Source organism: Poecilia formosa, unplaced genomic scaffold, assembly GCF_000485575.1.
Source record: "Poecilia formosa unplaced genomic scaffold, Poecilia_formosa-5.1.2 Scaffold408, whole genome shotgun sequence".
NCBI classification, from domain to species: Eukaryota; Metazoa; Chordata; class Actinopteri; order Cyprinodontiformes; family Poeciliidae; genus Poecilia; species Poecilia formosa.
The window spans coordinates 146,671-165,983 of record NW_006800347.1 but is presented as its reverse complement, the minus strand read 5'-3'; the positions used below and the strand labels follow the sequence as shown (position 1 = coordinate 165,983).

At 46.0% G+C, this 19,313-nt stretch overlaps 3 protein-coding genes across 5 annotated transcripts in view; 2 read left to right on the top strand and 1 right to left on the bottom strand.

Moving 5' to 3' along the window:
• kiaa0319l (KIAA0319-like ortholog) overlaps window positions 1-2,245 on the top strand; it is an 18,360-nt gene extending 16,115 nt beyond the window's left edge. Inside the window, exon 25 of the mRNA XM_007576473.2 lies at window positions 971-2,245. Coding sequence (XP_007576535.1) covers window positions 971-1,143 — 173 coding nt within the window. The 3' untranslated portion in view covers window positions 1,144-2,245. The remainder of the gene's footprint in view (window positions 1-970) is intronic.
• Window positions 2,246-2,828: 583 nt separating this feature from the next.
• cap1 (CAP, adenylate cyclase-associated protein 1 (yeast)) lies at window positions 2,829-13,416 on the top strand. Of its 3 annotated transcripts, none has more exons than XM_016663216.1 (13): window positions 2,829-2,920; window positions 8,153-8,260; window positions 8,447-8,547; window positions 8,632-8,709; window positions 9,080-9,223; window positions 9,363-9,448; window positions 9,528-9,633; window positions 9,723-9,906; window positions 10,921-11,111; window positions 11,192-11,315; window positions 11,759-11,841; window positions 11,933-12,076; window positions 12,744-13,416. In XM_016663216.1, exons 1-13 carry the CDS (start codon window positions 2,905-2,907, stop codon window positions 12,825-12,827), a joined length of 1,449 nt encoding a protein of 482 aa, XP_016518702.1. In that variant the 5' UTR covers window positions 2,829-2,904; the 3' UTR covers window positions 12,828-13,416. The 3 variants fall into 3 exon arrangements, with proteins under 3 accessions (XP_016518702.1, XP_007576532.1, XP_016518701.1); XM_007576470.2 differs by lacking the exon at window positions 2,829-2,920 and adding an exon at window positions 5,670-5,814; XM_016663215.1 differs by lacking the exon at window positions 2,829-2,920 and adding an exon at window positions 6,671-6,941.
• Window positions 13,417-19,303, bottom strand: ppt1 (palmitoyl-protein thioesterase 1 (ceroid-lipofuscinosis, neuronal 1, infantile)). Its single transcript, XM_007576471.2, has 10 exons — window positions 19,215-19,303; window positions 17,943-18,064; window positions 16,792-16,901; window positions 16,133-16,260; window positions 15,988-16,058; window positions 15,141-15,243; window positions 14,982-15,072; window positions 14,806-14,904; window positions 14,655-14,726; window positions 13,417-13,656 (listed from the first exon to the last, which is right to left on the bottom strand). Exons 2-10 carry the CDS (start codon window positions 18,055-18,057, stop codon window positions 13,534-13,536), a joined length of 912 nt encoding a protein of 303 aa, XP_007576533.1. The 5' UTR covers window positions 18,058-18,064; window positions 19,215-19,303; the 3' UTR covers window positions 13,417-13,533.
• Window positions 19,304-19,313: the final 10 nt, after the last annotated feature.

Here is a 19,313-nt window from a genome sequence, read left to right as displayed (position 1 = left end):
ACACACACACAACCACACAACCACACACACACACACACACACAAACACACACACACATACACATACACACACACACACAACCACACACACACGCACACACACAACCGCACACACACACACACACAATCGATCACTAAAGGATTGTTGTTATTGACTTTGAGGAAGAAAATTTAGATTTTCTTCCTTGAAAAATTAATTGATTTATCTGTTTATTTGCATTTTTCATGTATTTCTAGAATTGTGTATAACAGGGTCACCAACTCCCCCAGGGCTGCCATCCTGCTCCAGAATGTCTGAATTCCCTCACCAGCACTCATTCCTCTCTGCAATAGGCTGGAAATGAGCAGTTTATTTGATCCAGGTGTGTTTGAGCAGAGGTGAATCTAAAAGTACAGGATGGCCCTCAGGACTGGAGTTGGTGACCCCTGCTGTATAATATATGAGCATTAGAGCCAGTCTAAGACATTTTTATTTAAATTACGAGAATAAAGTCATAATATTAACAGAACAAAGTTGTAAAATAACCAGATAAATTATTTTAATGAGAGCGAGAGATCCGTCTGATTATTTCTACATAATAAATAAAATGTTTCTCATTTGTTTCAAATTCCTGCTGCTCATAATTTGATGCTGATGTGTTAAAAGATTAAATAATTCCTAATCTGTAAAACCAAAAACAAAGTGGAACTTCACAAAATGTTCAACATTCCTCATTTTTATTTTTTGTGTTGGAGTTTAAATAACAATTTATTCTAATCTGATGACTTTATTCTGGTAATATTATGATTTTATTCTCATAATTATGTTTTTTCTAAGCCTGGCTCTAACACTCGGTCATCAGAAGCAGCCTGCAGAAATTTATCATTTTTTTATCTGATTAATCAATAGATTAATTGTTTGCTGCATTAATCGTTAGCTGCAGTCCTACAGAATGCATGATCTGACCTCTGACCCCTGTGCCACCCTGCAGCGCGCCTGAAGCCGGCCCCCGGCCCCGCCTCCTCGGCCCTCATGCACTCGGACTCGGACCTGGACAGCGACGAGGGCCAGGAGCGCGGCCACCTGCTGCGGCCCCAGAACGGCTCCCTGAACAACGGCCAGGGGCCCCCAAGGACCAAGAAGCCCCGCGAGGAGCTGCTATAGCGCCGGGTCTAGCCAGAACCGGGTTCTCATGGGTTCTGGGCCGCTGGGTACTCACTGTGAGACGATGTCTACTGATGGACGCATCACTTCCTGCTTCAGCGACGTGCCGGCTGGGCGCGCTCACACCGCAACCAAACACTGCCACCAAACCAGAGCTACCGACCCAAAGCCGGTCCAGATCCCTGCATGAGGACTGCCGGGCCGGATTGGACCGGGCCGGAGGTTCTGCTGCATGTCTGCGTGTTTCCTGTGTTGTTGACCCACCGGACGGTCCGAGTGGGCTTTTATTCTGAAATCCTGTCGCACACTGGAGAGCAGCCTGTTAAGGCGCTGACTGAGCCCCTCCTCTGAGATGCTGCTGATGAACTTTGACCCCGTTCTGTCTCTGGTGTTGCTTTGAAATCAGCCGGTGGGTTGGATTCAAAGCTGGTCGCTGCAGACAGGAAGCTCACATGGGAGAAAAACTGAAAGCTTCTCCGACTGTGTGCCTCATTTTAGCTTCGGTTTTATTTCAATAAAAGCTTTTACTTTCCTATTAAAGGGGAAACAGGATGGGATTTTAATCTGTAGTCTTCCTGCTTAGACAGGTCGTCACCAGAACCCTGATTTTTATCTGGATGATGAGCTTTTAATTGAATGTTTTCTTATTTATTTTGCTCGATTATACTTTGTCCTGAAAAGCTCATAACTTCTAAAGCTGAGGAATTTAAATAGTTTTGAGAAAATATGTGAAAACTGAATGTTGCTTTTCTAAAAATCAAAAGAGGAAATTATAGATTCAGATGTGAAGCAGGAGATTGATGAGAAGGTTTCCTCTGATCTGCTCAACCAGAACCACCATGAAGCAGCCTGGTTGTTTCCTGGCCGGGGGAAGAAACGCAGAGCGACACCATGTTGCTTCTACTCATCCATCTGTCCTCTTGATTTTCAGCTCCTGTTACCTGTAGGACCTCAGCTCTGCAGATTTCACTGTGAAGCCAGAACAGGGAGGCACTGGTTGTTTTTCTAATGTTTAATGAGGAATCGTCTTCCCGTCTATCTGTGGTCAAACCTAATGAAACTGGATCATCTGTAAATCTAAATAAAATGTTTTAAAAGTTTATTGTAGAAAAAAAATTGACTGATTTTTCTTTGTAGATCTTTGTCTTGCTGGGTTTGTTCTTCAGTCACTGGTTTAAACAGGTTCTGGTTGTTAGCAGAAGACAGGAGCTAAAGTTGTGATGGTTCTCTGGAGAACATCCGAAAATGACTGCACAATGAATCGCAGTACCAGTGTGGACAACATTAAAACAGTGACATACAAGGAAATTATGGACCACAAATACCCATAAATAGTTTAGACTTCCTCTAAAAATGCTTATAACTCCGTATTTTAATAGTTAAAACACTAAATATAGCCTTATATGTTAATACACGGTGGAAACCGTCTTAGCAGAAGCTTAGCTAATGCCCATAGTGCTCTTAACTCCACGATAACGGGTTCAGCCAATCAGAGCCAACGAAAGTACATGTCTCTCCTGGATTGGATGGTTTTTCTAACGCCAGCCAATAGCGTGTCAGCTAGCATTGGGCTTTCGTGTTTCAGCTTCCCGAGCGACATTTTCTTTTGACCGTTGTAGACGTGTTGTCCAAAAATCTAAAATAATTATTGAATAGACGATTTTTTTCACGAGTAATTAGGAGTCATGTTAAACAGAAAAAATCGACGAATAGACGGGGATCCACCAGTGGTTGTACTAAAGTAAGAGTAGCGCTAATTCAATGCATTTTTATCCAGGTGAGTAAAAGAAGTTATCAAAAAATGACTCGACTGTAAAAGAATTAAGGACCGAGTAACTGTTCATAAGATCTGGTTTAGTATTTAAACCAAAAACCAAAATTATTTTGACCAAAATATCAAGTTTGGTGAAAATCCTAAAATGAAAAAAAAAAACTTATATGTATTTTTAGTCGACGTAAAACTCATGAAACAAATGCGAAGTACTAATAATAAGTACTAATAAGAAGTAATATCTACTGCTTACACTTGACCTCCAGGTAGCCCAAAGATTGTGTAGAAACAAGAGGTTTCACTTTGCCATAAACTAGATGTTTGTCTGATACATGTTTTGGTTGAACATTGTTTTTCATTCAGTGAAAGTGCTAGCAGTTAGCAACACTTAATAATGACATTATTAAAGTGAAAGTAAAAAGTACAGTGCAGCATGCCTACTCAGAAGTAATCTTTTGTTTAAAAGATACCCATGTGACTTCTATCCACCTCTGCACCGTATAAAGAGCTGCTTGGATTGTGATTATTGTGAGTTAATAAGTAAACCAAAGCAGACCATTAATGATGTAGACTTAAGTGTCTATTTATTGCAGATCATTTCTGTCACGATATTCGCCTGGTTTTCTCCTGTTATTTCCTGAAATGTTCTCTGGTATCATACCGTATGCAGGTATTTGGTCCACTGTTTCACTAAAGGGTGTTTTACAAACCCGTCTGTCATATTTAATGACCAGCTCTGCTCTTTCTGCTGTTTTCCGGTTTTATTTGTTTCTGTGCAGTTTTTAAAGAACAATCAGGTTGTATCTGAGTTAGTGGGTCGCTTCTTTGTGTGGTTCTGGATCTGCTGCTTCTGTATTGACTTTTCTCTGCTGTCTGTTGAAAACGTCTCAGTGTGAAGGAAGAGCATTGGAGAAACTGGAAGGAGTTAGGATAACTTAACCAAAGTACGATGGTTAGGATGGCAAACCCAGCATGATGCGTCCGCTGCCGCTGGCCCTTTGGCTCCTACGGAGTCTGCTGCCCCCTGGAGGTCCAGTGGTGAACTGCCATCCTCTCCTGGCTCTTTGTAGCTCCTCAGAAAACAGTCTATTACATTTATAAAGTACTGATTTCTTCTTACCTTATTGTTTCACAGATTATCTTTTGTAATATAAGTGAATAATCAGTATTTGTACAGACTACATATTTACTCTTTACATGACTTTATTTCCATCAGTCCTGATTTTTTTGATTCTATTAGTTTTGTGATAAAAATAATCATTCAAAAGGATTTTATTTTCTGTATGGGAACCGAACATCATCCATCTGCTGTTGCCACGGTGATCGTCTCATTCAGACGGCTCAGCTGAAGTTTATCCTGTCATTGACTTTTCTCAGCCCATTAACCTCAGCTCCTCTTTGCTGCTTCATTGATGATGATGATGATGATGATGATGATGATGATGATGGTGATGATGACGTCTATAATGGCTGGTGTTTGGATGTGACCTTCTAAGAGCCGTTATGGTTTCCTCCTGAAACTGAAGCAGACAGAAATGTCCCAGTTCGTTTAAGGAGGAAGTAGATTGAGGTCATTTCCTGTCATTAGACAACTTGCTGTTTTCTGGTTTTATGAGAAAGCATCAGTTTTGTTGATGTTGGTCGTACAAGCTGATGATCTTTGACCTGGGAATAGTTCCGGTTCATCCCAACAACCAGGGCCGACCCAAAGTGTTCTGAGGCCTGCAGCAGAATTAGACTTGGGGCCCGATCCCCACTGGCAGCATTGGACGTTTAATTAGCTGAGCTAACTGTAAACAAACTGAGCACAAACACAAAGCATCAGAGCACTTTGGTAGGAAATCCATCAATTATTCTTTACAGTTTTATAAAATGAACTTATATTTCCTTTAAGTCTTAAATTTAAATTCTGTATAAAATATTTTAATTTATCTTGGCTGAAACTGTATTAACAGTGGTGGGTACACTTCTGCTAATGCGCTAACGGCGGAGCTAGTATTTCATTTAGTGGCTTAGCCAACATTGAAAACATTTAGCACACTTAACTTCCCATAAATAAATCTTAAAGCAAAATCAACAACAAAAAAACTGAAACCACGAGTGAAACGACTGATCCAAAGAATTAGTTCCTAAAGCGCAACTTCACTGATAGGTGATAGCAAGAACTTTAACATAGACTGAGTCACTGGTCTAATCGTGGCTGGTGATAAGCGTGACAGTTTATCATTAGCTTCCTTTAAGTACCATGTTAGCATAGCCTTTTAGCGTTAGTGGAGCTAAAGTTTCCATTAATGCTGTAAGTGCTGGTAACATTTTAGTTTGCAGTGTCCAGCATTGTTTCAAAATATTCTCAATAACACAAATAACATTTTTGATCTGTTGTCATTTACGGGGCGCCCCCTGCTGGTTTGGGGGTTTGTTTAGGCCTGCTCTGCGAACAACCCGCCCCTCCATCCTCTTCTTCACCTCATCCACCTTCTGCTCCTGCAGCTTCACTGCAAGGTATGTTTCTGTCCTACATAAGAGCAGAGTTCTGCTTTGCATCCGATTTGGTGCACATGTGCAGCTCTGTGCGCCTCTGACTGCAGAGTGGCGCTAACTGCAGCGTGCAGATAGAAGCATGTTTAGTTTCTGCTTCCTGCTGTCATGACGGTGCATGCTGCAGCCATGATGAGAGTAAGAAAAGCGGTGGTTTCTGGGCGTCAGAGCGCCGCTGCCCTCTGCCTCCGCGCTCCTTATATGGGAAAGGAATCAGGCTGAGAGGGGCGGAAACACGCCGCGGTGCCAGCCGGGTAAATTCACTTCATCCAGGAAGAAACCCACCGAAGCTCTGTCTGCTCTGCAGTCTGCACACCCTGCGACAGAACACGGACCAAATCACTGCTAGACCCAGTTAGCAGGTAGGCCGAACCGGAACGCATGTCACTGGTTTCACTGCGTTTACTGGTGAGGGGAACAAAGCGGAACTGGGAGCGGCTGGTGGGACGGAGAGGAGACAGACGGAGAAATCAGGAACTTCAGGGAGGGAGCGACCCGGAAAACAGATTAACGGTGTTTATTCCGTCCAGATAATCAAACCGGCTCGGTTCTGCCGCAGTCAGCTGACCCATTTCAATGCTCCCAACAGAACCAGTCGGGTTAAATAAGCTGTTCTGACCCGTTTAGTTAACCCGTTTAATTGCCCCCCTCCCGCTGCAGCGGCTCTGTTTTCAGACGGTGTTCTGGATGGTTTGGTAACCCCTGCAGGTGGTTCCTCGGTTCTGAAGCGGCTTCCTGCACAGGACCAACGGAACTGTTGATTCAGTTCTGGCCGGTGGTACTGGTTCTGTGTCTGAAGGTAGCGGGTCGGTTAGCCGGGTCTACATCTAACGGGACGCAGATGTGAACTCAACATGCCCGGCGCTGCTAGCTTAGCTTTAGCCTGGCTGGTAAATCTCATTAACAACGTCAGCAGCCTGGACGTCATTTGTGGCCCACCTGTGTCCAGGTGAAGGCTGCGCGCTGCGGGCGGCTGGGTGTGTATCCTTCCGCGGCCGGAACACCTTTCAGCCTGGAATGAAGGCTGCAGAGCGGGACGCGCCCTGCTTTCTGTCTGTCCCCCTCCGCCGGTCAAACCCCGCACAGGCCAAACCAGAACCCAAAAGGTTCCAGGCTGATTCTGCTGGGATGGAACCGGAACCTTTTGGGTTCTGCAGAAGCTGTCCGGGTTGACGGGAAGTGAATCCTGCAGGAACTTTGACACCTTCAGGATTTCTCTGCAGGTCAGCCAGGATGCGGTTCTGTTGGGTCGACTCGGTTTTGCTGAAGTGGATCAGAACCGCAGTTTTTCTGATTTTGGACCAAATTGAGTTTTCCAAGGGTTTCTGTGGTTTAATTCCCAGTTATTCAGCAACTTCCTGTTTCAGCTCTATTGGCAACACTTCTGATCCGAAAGTTCAGAACCAGACCTGCCTGCTGGCTTCTGATTGGCTCCTCAGTTTTCCTCAGTTTACTTCCTGTCTGTCCCCTGAAGCCCCGCCCCCTGCAGGTGAGTCAGTCACCTGGGAGCCCCACCCTGCCTGAAGGTGTTGCCTCCGGTTAACGTTTAACTGGTTTCCTCATGAAGGTCCAAAGTGACACAGAGCCTCATTAATGGGTTCCGGATCAGAATCGGATCAGAACCAGAGAGGCATCCGGTTTTCCTCCAGTTCTTCTCAGGTTCTCTCTTCTTTGGGATTCTGAGTTCATAAAGTCGAGTTTTTGTAAATTCCCGGGAAACTCCAGTTTATTCCTAGTTCTGACCCGTTTCTCCTCAGAACCGCCGGTCCGACCGGCTTCCTGCAGCTTCAGCTGGGATTTCCCGTCTGTCGCTTTTCTGGAAACTTTCATCTGAAGTTCAGGGAGAAACGAGTTCAGGCCTGCAGCAGTCTGAGTTAAATTTAAACAAATCTAAACAAATTTGATGATAAATTTGGTTAAAATGCAGAAAAGGAACCAGGAGAAATCAGCTGGATTCTGGGTGTACAAACATTTTGTCATATGAAAAATACTTTTCCAAAATCACATTACAAAATTTTTTATTTTTTTTTTCTTACATGACGATAATTTAAACATGAATGATTTTAAACATATTTGTTTTTGTAGGAACGGGATCATAGATCCAAAACTTGAAATGTTTTTTCCTCATTAAATTAAATCATCCAATTTTATTTTGGTCTCGATTGAAGAAAACAGACAAAATATTTCAGAATATTTCATATTTTTTCCAGTAAAAACAGGAAGTGGGAGGTCTTCATCTGCCAACACTTCCTGTAGAGTGTAACAATCAATGGTTACATGTAGTCTTGGTTACCGTGGCAACACAAGAAATGTTTATTTCGTCTAATATTTTAGTAGATTTTAAGTTGATTAGTATTTTTGTCCTGATTTATTTGATCTGTGGCCGCTAACGGCCCCCGACCCTCACTTTGAACACCCTTGGTGTGGCCGGCTGGTTCTGGGTGTGAGCTCTGCAGAACCAATAGCCCAATCAGAACCGACCCGATCTGCGGTACCTGCAGAACCGCCTGGTTGTTGTGGAAAGTTTTCTGATCCTTTAATGAGCTACAGCTCGTTAAGAGCTCAGCGGGCCGCTAACGAGCTGCTGACCCAAACCCATTCTGGAGGAGCAGAACCCGGCCCGCTGGATCTGGGTGGACCAACTCCTTCTGGATCAGAACCGCTGCAGTCGTGTCACTTCCTGTTTCCTGTCTCCTGCAGGAATGGCAGCGGAGCTGGCGAGTCTGGTGCAGCGGCTGGAGGTGGCGGTGGGCCGGCTGGAGGCCGTGTCGGGCCCTGCGGGCGGCGCCGCAGGTTCTGCTGGGGGAGGTAAGCCGGGCTTGACCGGTTCTGGTTCTCCTAAAGGTTCTACAAAACAAAAGAATTCACAGGTCCAGTTAGAACCAGTTCTGTTCTGGGTTCTGGGTCAGACAGGTCCAGATCAGAACTGGTTTGGTTCATAACCAGTTTGGGTCAGGACCGGTCTGGATCAGAACCCTGTCTGTTCCCTCCTAGCCGTGGCGGCGTTCGTGGAGGCGTATGATGACATCATCAGCGGTCCGGTGGCGCAGTACGTCGCCCTGAGCCAGCAGATCGGAGGAGACGTCCAGAAACACGTAGGTCACTGACCCCCCCCACAGGCGGGGCGTCGCCGTGGAGACGGCGTTGCCATGGTAACCCTGCTCTGTGCTCCTCCTCAGGCGGACATGATGAAGCAGGCGTTCTCCAGCCAGAGGCAGCTCCTCGCCACCGCTTCCTCCTCCCAGAAGCCCTCAGACGTGAGTAAAGAACCGACCCAACCCGGTTTGGTTCTGATAGCAGCAGACAGTTGGTGTTTCTGACCCGGTTCAGTCGGATCCAAACCTCTGCAGCTGGTTGATCAGAACCATCTATCTGGCCCGGTACCACAGCGGTCCATTTAAACCAAGCCGGGTCATTTTAGACTCAATAAAACAAGTTTATTCCTGCATGTAAACAAAACAGAGGTTCTGATTGGCTCCTGGTGTCGGCCCGGTTCTGTCTGAGCAGCAGAACCTCTGGATGAGATCAGAGGTCAAACCAGAACCAAGAGGGGAATCTGCTGCTGCTCTGATGTTACCGATGATGTCACCGTCTTACTGATGATGTCATCCTCCCTCTGCCCCCCAGTCGGTTCTGACGGCGCTCCTGCAGCCCGTCTCCAAGGCGATCCAGCAGGTCCAGGCGTTCCGGGAGCAGAACCGGACCTCTCCGCTCTTCAACCACCTGTCTGCTGTCAGCGAGAGCGTTCCCGCCCTTGGATGGGTTGCCATGGTAACACCCCGACTGTGTGTGTGATTCTGAATTGGTTCGTGTTCATAGTTCACTGCTGGTTCGTTTGGAGAGAATGTGTGGTGCTGTTGCTTAGCGACCGTTGGCGTCTGGTAGAAACTAACGGTTCTGGTTCCATCAGGCTCCGAAGCCCGGTCCGTACGTTAAGGAGATGCAGGACGCCGCCATGTTCTACACCAACCGGGTCCTCAAGGACTACAAGGAGAAGTCAGTACAGCTGCCTCCTGTTTCCTGTCCAGACAGGAAGTGGGTTCCTCATGTCTCCTGTCCCTTCCTGTCCCTGCAGAGACAAGACGCATGTGGACTGGGTGAAGGCCTACGTCTCCATCTGGACCGAGCTGCAGAACTACATCAAGCAGCACCACACCACCGGCCTGAGCTGGAGCAAGACTGTGAGTAACCGGACCGGACCTGGACCGGAACCGGACCAATTCCATCCCTTTATTTGTCGCTGACGTCCATCTTGTCTCGCCGTCCTCAGGGTCCGGTCGCCGCGGCCTCTGTGGCTCCGCCCAGCGCGCCGGCCGGCGGCCCCCCGCCCCCGCCGGGCCCCCCCCCTCCACCCGAGGAGCTGAGCGGCGCTCCAGGAGGCGGCAGCGGCGGCGGCGCCACCAGCAGGAACGCTCTGTTCGCCGCCATCAACCAGGGATCCGACATCACCAGAGGTCAGAGGTTAATCGACCAAAAATACAAGAAATTTATATAAAGATGTATTTTTATAAATGTCTTTTGTATTTGAGAAATTCAGTTCTTTATATTTTTCACAGAAAAATGTTTAATAAAAAGGAAAATAAATAATTTTCATTTACCGTATTTTCCGGATTATAAGGCGCATGCTAAAACATACGGTCAGCAAAAAAAAGGTAACGGAAAGCAAACAGTAAGTTTAGTTTAACTTTATTCGACTGTGTAACAATACACTCAGGTTATTTTTTATTCTAATTCCACAAATCCAAAGTCGTCCTCTTCTTATCTGAATTGAGCAGCATGTTTTCCATCAAACATGCCGGGTTCCCTCTCATCATCGGAGTCGGACTCGTTTCCAGGTGGCTGTTCAGCAGCGATGCGGCTTTAGTGAAGCTCAGTTAAGGCCGATGCATCAGCCCAGGCATCCTCCATCCATTGGAGGCGTAACTCGCCCGGCGCCGCCTCCCGTCTCAGTAAACTGTGTTCAGTCTGTCGTCCATCGCTCCCACGCCGCTCCCAACTTCTGTTTGAACGGCCTGTTTACACCGATGTCCAGCGGTTGGAGTTCTTTTGTTAATCCTCCCGGAATGACGGCAAACTCCGAATTAGTTTGCTTCGCTTCCTTTTCCACAGTAGCAGTGAGACGGGCGCGCATGGAGTCGCAGATGAACAGGGACGGTGATGCGTGGAAAAACCGATCTGGTTTTTACCGAGGCTATGCTGCAGAACTCGGACAACAATCCCTGATTGGTTCATCGCTGCTGCCGTCCGAACTTTACGCTTTACGCCCGTCAGTGCACACATAAGGCACACTGCTGATTTTTGAAAAAATTTAAGGCTTTTAGGTGCCTTAAAGTCCAGAGAATATGGTAATAATATCAATATTATTAAATTTAAGGTTTAAATCTCTAATATTTTCCATTGCTGAGGTTCTGTTGAGGTTCTGTTCGGTTCTGCTGCAGCAGCTTCACTCTGATTTTTAACCCTGTCAGGCCTGAAGCACGTCAGTGATGACCAGAAAACCCACAAGAACCCGGCGCTGAGGGGCCAGGCGGGCCAGGCGGCCCCGGTCCGTACCGGACCCAAACCGTTCTCCTCGGCCACGCCCCGACCCGCCGGGTCCGCCGCACCGACCCGCACGCTGCCGCCAGTTCTGGAGCTGGAGGGAAAGAAGTGGAAAGTGGTGAGTGAGTGGTTCTGGTGGCTCTGTGCATCTGGAGCTGTGAGCACTGTGACTCGCTGGTTCTGGTTCTGATTCTGCAGGAGAACCAGGAGGGGGCCCAGGGCCTGGTGATCAGCAACACGGAGCTGAAGCAGGTGGTCTACGCCTACAAGTGCAACCAGAGCACGCTGCAGGTCAAAGGCAAAATCAACTCCATCACCATCGGTAAGGGCTCAGAACCGGGTCAGAACCTTTAGGTCCACAATCATTCGTGATTAAAAATCAGATTTTTACGTTCCTGGTTTATTTCCTGTGTTGCCAGTGAGGAAACAGCTCCTCCTGCTGGCCGTTTTTAGAAATCACTCATTGAATCATTGACCATAAAACGGAGCTGAACAAACTGTTTAAATAAAAATCTGAGATTCCATAACTTCATATTTTAATTGTATTTGTATATCAGAAGCTTATTAAATTGTGAAACTGTTTAAATGAGGAAACTTTTGCTTCAGGTTTTCCTAAAAAATAAAAATATCTGATCAGCTGACCAATCAGAGCACTGGGCAGTGATTCAGGATGCCGATTGGCCGATGAAGCTCCAGCAGATTTAAAAGTTAAAGCCATATTTTCAGATTTAAACTGTGATGTAATAAAGCGCTGCTGATCCTCAGACAGCTGTAAGAAGATGGGTCTGGTGTTCGACGACGTCGTCGGCATCGTGGAGGTCATCAACTGCAGAGACGTCAAGGTCCAGGTGCGTATGTCTCCTGGATCCGGTCCTGGTTTCAGTCCTGGTTCTGGACCCGGTCCTGGTTCCAGCTGCTGACAGACCCGTCTCTCTGCAGGTCATGGGGAAAATCCCGACCATCTCCATCAACAAGACGGACGGTTGCCATGTTTACCTGAGCAAAGACTCGCTGAGCTGTGAGGTCATCAGCGCCAAGAGCTCCGAGATGAACATCCTGGTTCCCAACAAGGACGGAGAGTTTGTGAGTAACTCAGAACCGGTTCTGGTCCAACACAGTCTCCTCAAAAAAACGGGGTCAGGCGGATTACCTCTGAGCAGTCAGTGTCTTACCTGGAGAATCCAACTGCAGACAGTCGACCATGTTTGGACCCGTTTCGGTTCAGTTCTGGTTTCAGTCGGGTCTGGAACTGTTGATCCGGTCAGACCAGAAACCTGATCTGAATTTAGCTGAAATGTTTATGAAGCTAACAGGAAGTCAGAAGTCTGATTGATTGATTAGAGCAGATTATCAAGCTTCAAATAGACTTCAGACTTGACTTGACCTTTGACCTGGACTCGTGTTCGATACTTGAGTTTCAGTTTTTTATCTATAATGAATCTCCTGGCTGCTTGTCTTATTGTGAAAGGATGAACCTGATTATTAGCCAGTGAAATTACTGGATTATTATGGGATGCTATCGTCTCTTAGCAACCAGCTCATGCTAGCTTCAGCTTCATAATAATGACTACATGAATGTATTGTCACCTGAACGCTGCTTTGAATCATTTCAGAACAAAACAAACGTAAATGACCTCTGACCTGCTCTTGTTGCTAACAGCTATGCTGCATGAACACTTCCTGCTGGAAACATCAAAATAAAAGCTGTTGCTTAGTTTGGTTGAACTGGTTTGTCCTTCCTGTCCTCCAGACGGAGCTTCCTGTTCCGGAGCAGTTCAAGACCGTCTGGGATGGCCAGAAGCTTGTTACCACAGCAACGGAGATTGCAGGCTAGGCGGAGCCCCGCCCCCTCACCACCTGACTGATTGACCCCGCCCACCAGCTAATGTCACACTGTAGACTGAGATTCAGACCTCATGATTTAACCCCCCCCCTCCCTCCCCCCCCGCCTCCTATCAGCCAATCACAGCTGCAGCTGACCCTTCATTAGCCAATGAGAGGGCTGCTCGTGCCTGGAGCAGATCCTCCAGCCAATCGGCAGCAAACAGCTGAGAGCGTAGATTAGATTCTCAGCAGCCAATCGGCCGTCAAGACGCTTCCTCGTTTCCTGCTCCACTTCCTGTTTCATTATTATGCAACTTCCTGTTAAAGCACCTAGAAAACCAACTAAAGCATCACTTTGCTGCTGCTGAGTTCAATCCGGTTCAAACAATCCAGATCAGGTGGGAATAAAGCTCCAGGTTTCCCAGGACATTCCCGAGCGTTAGCATCATTCCATGTTGGAGACAGAAAGCTGCACCTTGATTCACCTGGAAGTGGTGACCAATCTGTAAACATGTTTTCTTTTTTTCTCACTTCTTTATTTTTGGGTCCAAATTGAAATGTTCTCATCAGTGCTGAGTCATTAAAATGTTGCAATAACAGCAGGAAGTTTGTGTCTTTATTGGGTTAAAAGCAGCATCATTCACAACAGGAAGCTAAAATCACCTGGAAAGAATCAGTGCAAAAGAGGAGTTTCTGCTGCAGCGCCCTCTGCTGGTCTACCTGAGGAAGGGCAGCAGGTTGGCAGTGAACCATTCCCTGCTGAACTGGAGGTGATCTCCGTCTGTGGAGAGGAAGACCAGCTTATGGGCTTTATCCATGGCGGCCAGGCCCAGACGGTCCTGCAGGAAAACAGAGTTTAAAAAGTAAACTGTTTAAACCGAGTCCAGACGAGAAAACATCCAAACAGTTCAGAGGTTAAAAAATCTCATCCCCTCTTCAGATTTAACAGGACACAGCTATGATTTTAATGTTAAAACTCTTCCTGCATGTCAGGCTGAAGCAGATTTAGTGAACATGAGAAAATAACTGGACTGACTAAAACCAGAACAGCTAGAACCTTGTGCAATATTTCCAGACCAGAACAGCGTTTTCCCTCAGTCCAGCTGAACAAAACTCCATTTAAAACTGCAAACTTCACAGAAAATGTTGGGAAAAGACAACCGTTTTTTTTTTTTGTAGGTTCTAAAACAAAAAACATTTATATTGTCTTCTATGTAAAGAAAAAATGTAAATTACCATAAAGTTGAAACAAAATGAGAGTAAATATAGATAATTGTAAAACTGCTAAAATGAGCATTTATGTCTATTTTTAAAACATTTGTTGGTTCTGAACTTTTAACCAAATGGAGCGATCTGCAGAACATCAGGGAGCTTCAGCTGGAAGCACTGACCTCTGACCCCTCCAGCAGCAGCTGTTGGTGAACATTCAAGTAGAAAAATAATTTTTTGTACAAGTTGATTTTAAAATTGAAGGAATTATTTTTTATTAAAATTTTTGTTCCTCTAAATCAGGGGTGTCCGAAGTGGGTCTTGGAGGCCCGGCATCATGCATGTTTCATTTCTCTCCCTGGTTTAACACACCTGGATCCAATGAAGCTCGTTAGGCCTGAGCAGAACCCTGACCTGCTGAGGAGGCTGTTTCCACCAGCAGGAGAGAATAAAACATGCCGGATGCCGGGCCTCTCTGGAGACCGCTGCTCTAAATGATGAACCATTTCCACAGCAGAGTGAAAAGCTTCAGTTTCATAGTTTCACCAGCAGGAGGCAGCAGAACGCCAACAGGATCTGCTCCAGTGGGTTCTGCTGTTTTGTGGTTCTGGTCCGGTTGGACTGTTACCTCTCTGTAGAGGGCGCTCTCCTGCAGTGTCTCCGTCTCCTTGGCCTGACCCGCCTTCAGGAAGCCAAACCACTGCAGGAGGAAACACATGCAGCTTAATCACCTCAGCCTGTGGATTTCAACGGGTCAGAACCAGAACCGGGTCGGTTACCTCGGTATCGACCGGGTCCACCACGGTGTCCTGCAGGAACTTCACCATGACGAACTTCTGCAGCTGTTGCAGGTTCTTCCTGTACGTCTCATTGACGACCTGAAACAGACGGGATCCGGGTCAGCGGTTCTGAAGTCGGGGCGGCCGGGTCGGACCGTCACAGCTGAGGTTCTGACCCGCTCCTGGTTGATGTCGGCCAGGAAGAGGCTGTGCTGCTTGTACAGGTCGTCGTTGAGCGGGTCGTGCCAGTACTGGGCCTGAACGAGGCTGAAACCCAAACAGAACCGTTACGGCAGGCAGAACCGGGAAACGGGACGGTCGTCATGGTAACTCACTGTTTCTGGACCAGGTCGCTGTAGGCGCCGCGGTTCAGCGCCTCCCGGATCATGTCGCAGATGTGGGAGCTCTCACCTGGACACCTGGGCAGCCCGTACACACCTGAGCGATCAGAGACAGCTCTCTGTTAGACGCCCCGGTTCTGGTTCTGGTTCTGCCTGCTGAAAAAGAGCCACTCCTTCCTACCGTCACTTTGTGCTTGTTCAGGATGAGAATCAGAGTATGTGGGTCTGCTAATGCGCCAATACTGGAGTTAATTTTTCATTTAGCGCTTTAGCATTTTGCTAACTTTGGTAATGTTTAGCACATTTAGCTTCCCCCAAATTAATTTTTCAGATAAATTCTAAAGTGCTAATTTAAAAGGTTGAAGTTAGCACTTTATCATTAGCTTTGGCTAAATGCTAAGTTGGTGTAGCACTGTATTGTTAGGATAACTAATGTTTGTAGTTAGAGCTTTAGCATATTTGCTAACTTTGGAAGCGCGTAGCACACTTAGCTTTCCCTTTTTGCAAAAGTTTCATATTTTTTTCTTTACTTTAAAACCTGAGAATAAAAATAAAAGGGGGGTTCTTTAAAAATATCAATACATTTTCTATAGTGGATGTTTATCAAAATTTATAAGGTGCCTTTTTCTAAAAGTTATGTATCATTTGTGGCTCCAAACAAGTTTTCTTGTGGCTCTTGAGGTAAAATCTGCTAAAAGCAGTGATGGTGTTTCTTCCATACCAACACATTGAAACCTCTGAAACATGAAGCTGAGCTCCTGCAGACTAGCTGCAGCAGAAGTGAAACTCTAGGCAGTAATGTGAAACTCCCAGCAGGAAGTGAGCTAACCGTAGAGTGTACCTTGATGCTGGCCGCCGACGGAGATCAGCGTTCTCATTGGTGGAGAGGGACAGCGCTGAGCCACGGCTCTCCTGTAAGAGCAGAGGACAGGAGTCAGGCGGAGCTTCCTCATTCAGGCTGAAACCTTCTGAACAAACTCCCGTACAGAAACTGGCCTCCCTGGGAGAAACCCATGGCGTTGTAGCCGCCCTGCAGCCGGGCGTCCTGCGCCAGCTGGCTGCACACCATCGACACCTGAGTGTTCACGTCCAGGAAGAAACCGTTCTCCGTGTCCTGCAGGACGAACCGTCACTCTGTTGTTAATCACATTTTAATCAATCTATGGCTGCAAAAATGCATCTTTTTCCATTCCAAACCTCTTCCTGCTGCTTAGTTATTGAATAAATAAACATCTGAGCTCAACAACAACAAACACATTTATGGATTTAATCTGTTCTTCAGGTTCTTCAACCAACAAACTGAAGCAAAAAGTTTCAGGAACTCTGATCATTCATGGAGCTTCTTTAGACGCTACATGTTTAGCATTGAGACGCTATTTTAGGATAGCATAGCTTCACTGATAGGCTAACTTCTTTTAGCACAACTTGCGCACACCAATATTTTCCAGCATCCAATCAGATTGGTTAGAAGCAGAAATTAAAACCCAGAGACTCAGCTTCATCGCTGCTGTTAGCGACGTAGCTGCCGTTCCAGAAACACAAAATATGTATTTCACATATGAACATAAAATACAAAATAGAGACTAATTCTGTTAAAATGTTTACAGCGTTTCAATGGGAATCCGTTGCCATGGGGACTGGTTACCTGGACCACGTTCTTCCCGATCATCAGAGAGAGAACGTAGATCCCTGGGATCTCCTCCTCCATCATCTTCTTTATGGATCCCATACTGAGCGGGTTGCAGCAACTGTCACCTGGAGGACACAGAACCGGAAAAGAACCGGTAACAGAACCAAGAACAGAACCAAGAACAGAACCAAGAACAGAACCGGTAACAGAACCAGAACCGGGGCGTCTAACAGAGAGCTGTCTCTGATCGCTCAGGTGTGTACGGGCTGCCCAGGTGTCCAGGTGAGAGCTCCCACATCTGCGACATGATCCGGGAGGCGCTGAACCGCGGCGCCTACAGCGACCTGGTCCAGAAACGGTGAGTTACCATGACGACCGTCCCGTTTCTGCCTGCCGTAACGGTTCTGTTTGGGTTTCAGCCTCGTTCAGGCCCAGTACTGGCACGACCCGCTCAACGACGACCTGTACAAGCAGCACAGCCTCTTCCTGGCCGACATCAACCAGGAGCGGGTCAGAACCTCAGCTGTGACGGTCCGACCCGGCCGCCCCGACTTCAGAACCAATTTATAACATAATCCAGTAACTTTGTTACCTTCAGTTGTTATAAAAATGCTGTATATCAAATATGACCTATAAGAAATTTGTAATTTAACTCCTTAAAATTGTCTTTTTAAGAAGCTCCTGGTCTTCCTGAAGCTCCGTCTCCAGGAAGTCGTCCCAACATGGCTCCTCTATTAACCCTTTAATGTTTTCACCAGCGTCGCTCTGAGCAGCAGCTCCTGTAATGAGCTCAGCAGATGTTTGCCAATTGCTGCTGGCTAGTCTGAAGGAGCCAATTGGGGGAGGAGCTGCGTCTTGGAGGCAGAGCTAAGTCCACCCAGGCATTTAGCGGCTGAATGGTTGCCATGGAGACTAAAGGATTCCTCAAACACTCTTGGTTTGTTTTTGATGAAGAAAAACATGAAAGCATGATGGAAACATCAGAAAAGTGGATTTTACATGATACCGCCCCTTTAACAGAACCAGTAACAGAACCGGACTGGTAGGAGAACCAGTCAGAGCAGGACGGAAGGATTGATATAGAGCTACCAGAACCGGTACCGGTTCCAGCCTCTCTGGTTCTGGCTCTGACTGTAGTTGGCTGTATTACTCTAGAGCAGACTGACCCATCCCGTGCCACAGAACCAGAGGAACCGTCCCATTGTTGGTGTCAGGAACTGGACCAGAGGCGACCAGCAGCACCGGAGCAGCCAGGGTCAGGGCGAGGAGGACGGCGGCCATCTTGAAACTGATAACACACAAACACAGGTCCGATTAGCAGCTGGAGATCCAGAACCACCTGGAGAACCTCCACAAGTCTAGAGGAGCAGAACATGTTGAAGTGAGACCTCCTGTTTGCACACAAGCTTTGTTGTTTTAATGTTTTCCATCTGTAGTCAAAATAATAAACAGGAAGTACTGTCAGACCCTTATGGGTCCCACTGGAAGCATCGAACCCATAAAGTTTATGTTGAGTCTTCACTCTAAATTTATTTTATTATTTATTAATATAAGTTTTTCATTTTAGTCTTTAGACCAAACTTGATATTTTCTGTCTGACGTCATTTATAAATATTAAATCAAGTTTTATCATCAGTCTCTGTTCCAAACACTTTTTGCCTTTACTTTAGTAAAAAAAATATATTGAAGTAAAAAATTAATAATAATAATAATAATAATAATCCAGTTAATTCATAGAGCACAAATTCACAACAAGTGTCTCAGCAAATAACTCTGCAGGTCAAACAGAACTAATCTACAGACAGGCATATAAAATCCAGTCAATAAAAGTTGACATTTAATCCCAGTTCTAAGACTAGATCTGGGATTAAAGACTATAATCTTAGATCCAGATTATAATTTTATTTATTATTATATGTACAGGAAAACTAGCAGATTGAATCAAGGCACTGACGACAAACCGTCATAATGAAAGGTTGTTGATGATGATGACTCCTGATGTGCCGCAGACTTTAAACCAATCAGCATCTTAATCATTCAGAGTGACTGATCTCAGGTTCTGGTATCAGATTCTGGTTCTGCTCGTTAATCTGGTTCGGACTCGCTCCTGTGTTTAGACTTCATATCTAATCAGCTCCTGGTTCTGGTTCTATTATTAAATCAGCAGGAAAGTCTACAGAATGCCCGATAAGGTCTGTTTGAACGTCTCAGAAACTAAAGATTATTATGGGATGTTACATTAGGTCACTGCGTCGTTTAACAGGAGCGAAATGACCGAAAACAGACCAATTAAAATCAGCTTTTATAGGAACAGAAGCGGCGCTTTGCTCCACTGAAGGTTTAGATTCATCAAATAAAACTTTAAAATCAGATTCTTCTTATTTATTAAACTTAAATAATATTGAAACTGTTATAAAACATGAGAAAACGCAACTCACCGCCTGACTCTACTTCCTGTTTGATGGTTTAGCTGCTGGTCACGTGACTCTACTGTTTGGAGTAAGCAGCCAATCAGAAGCCGGCTGAAGATAAGCTAG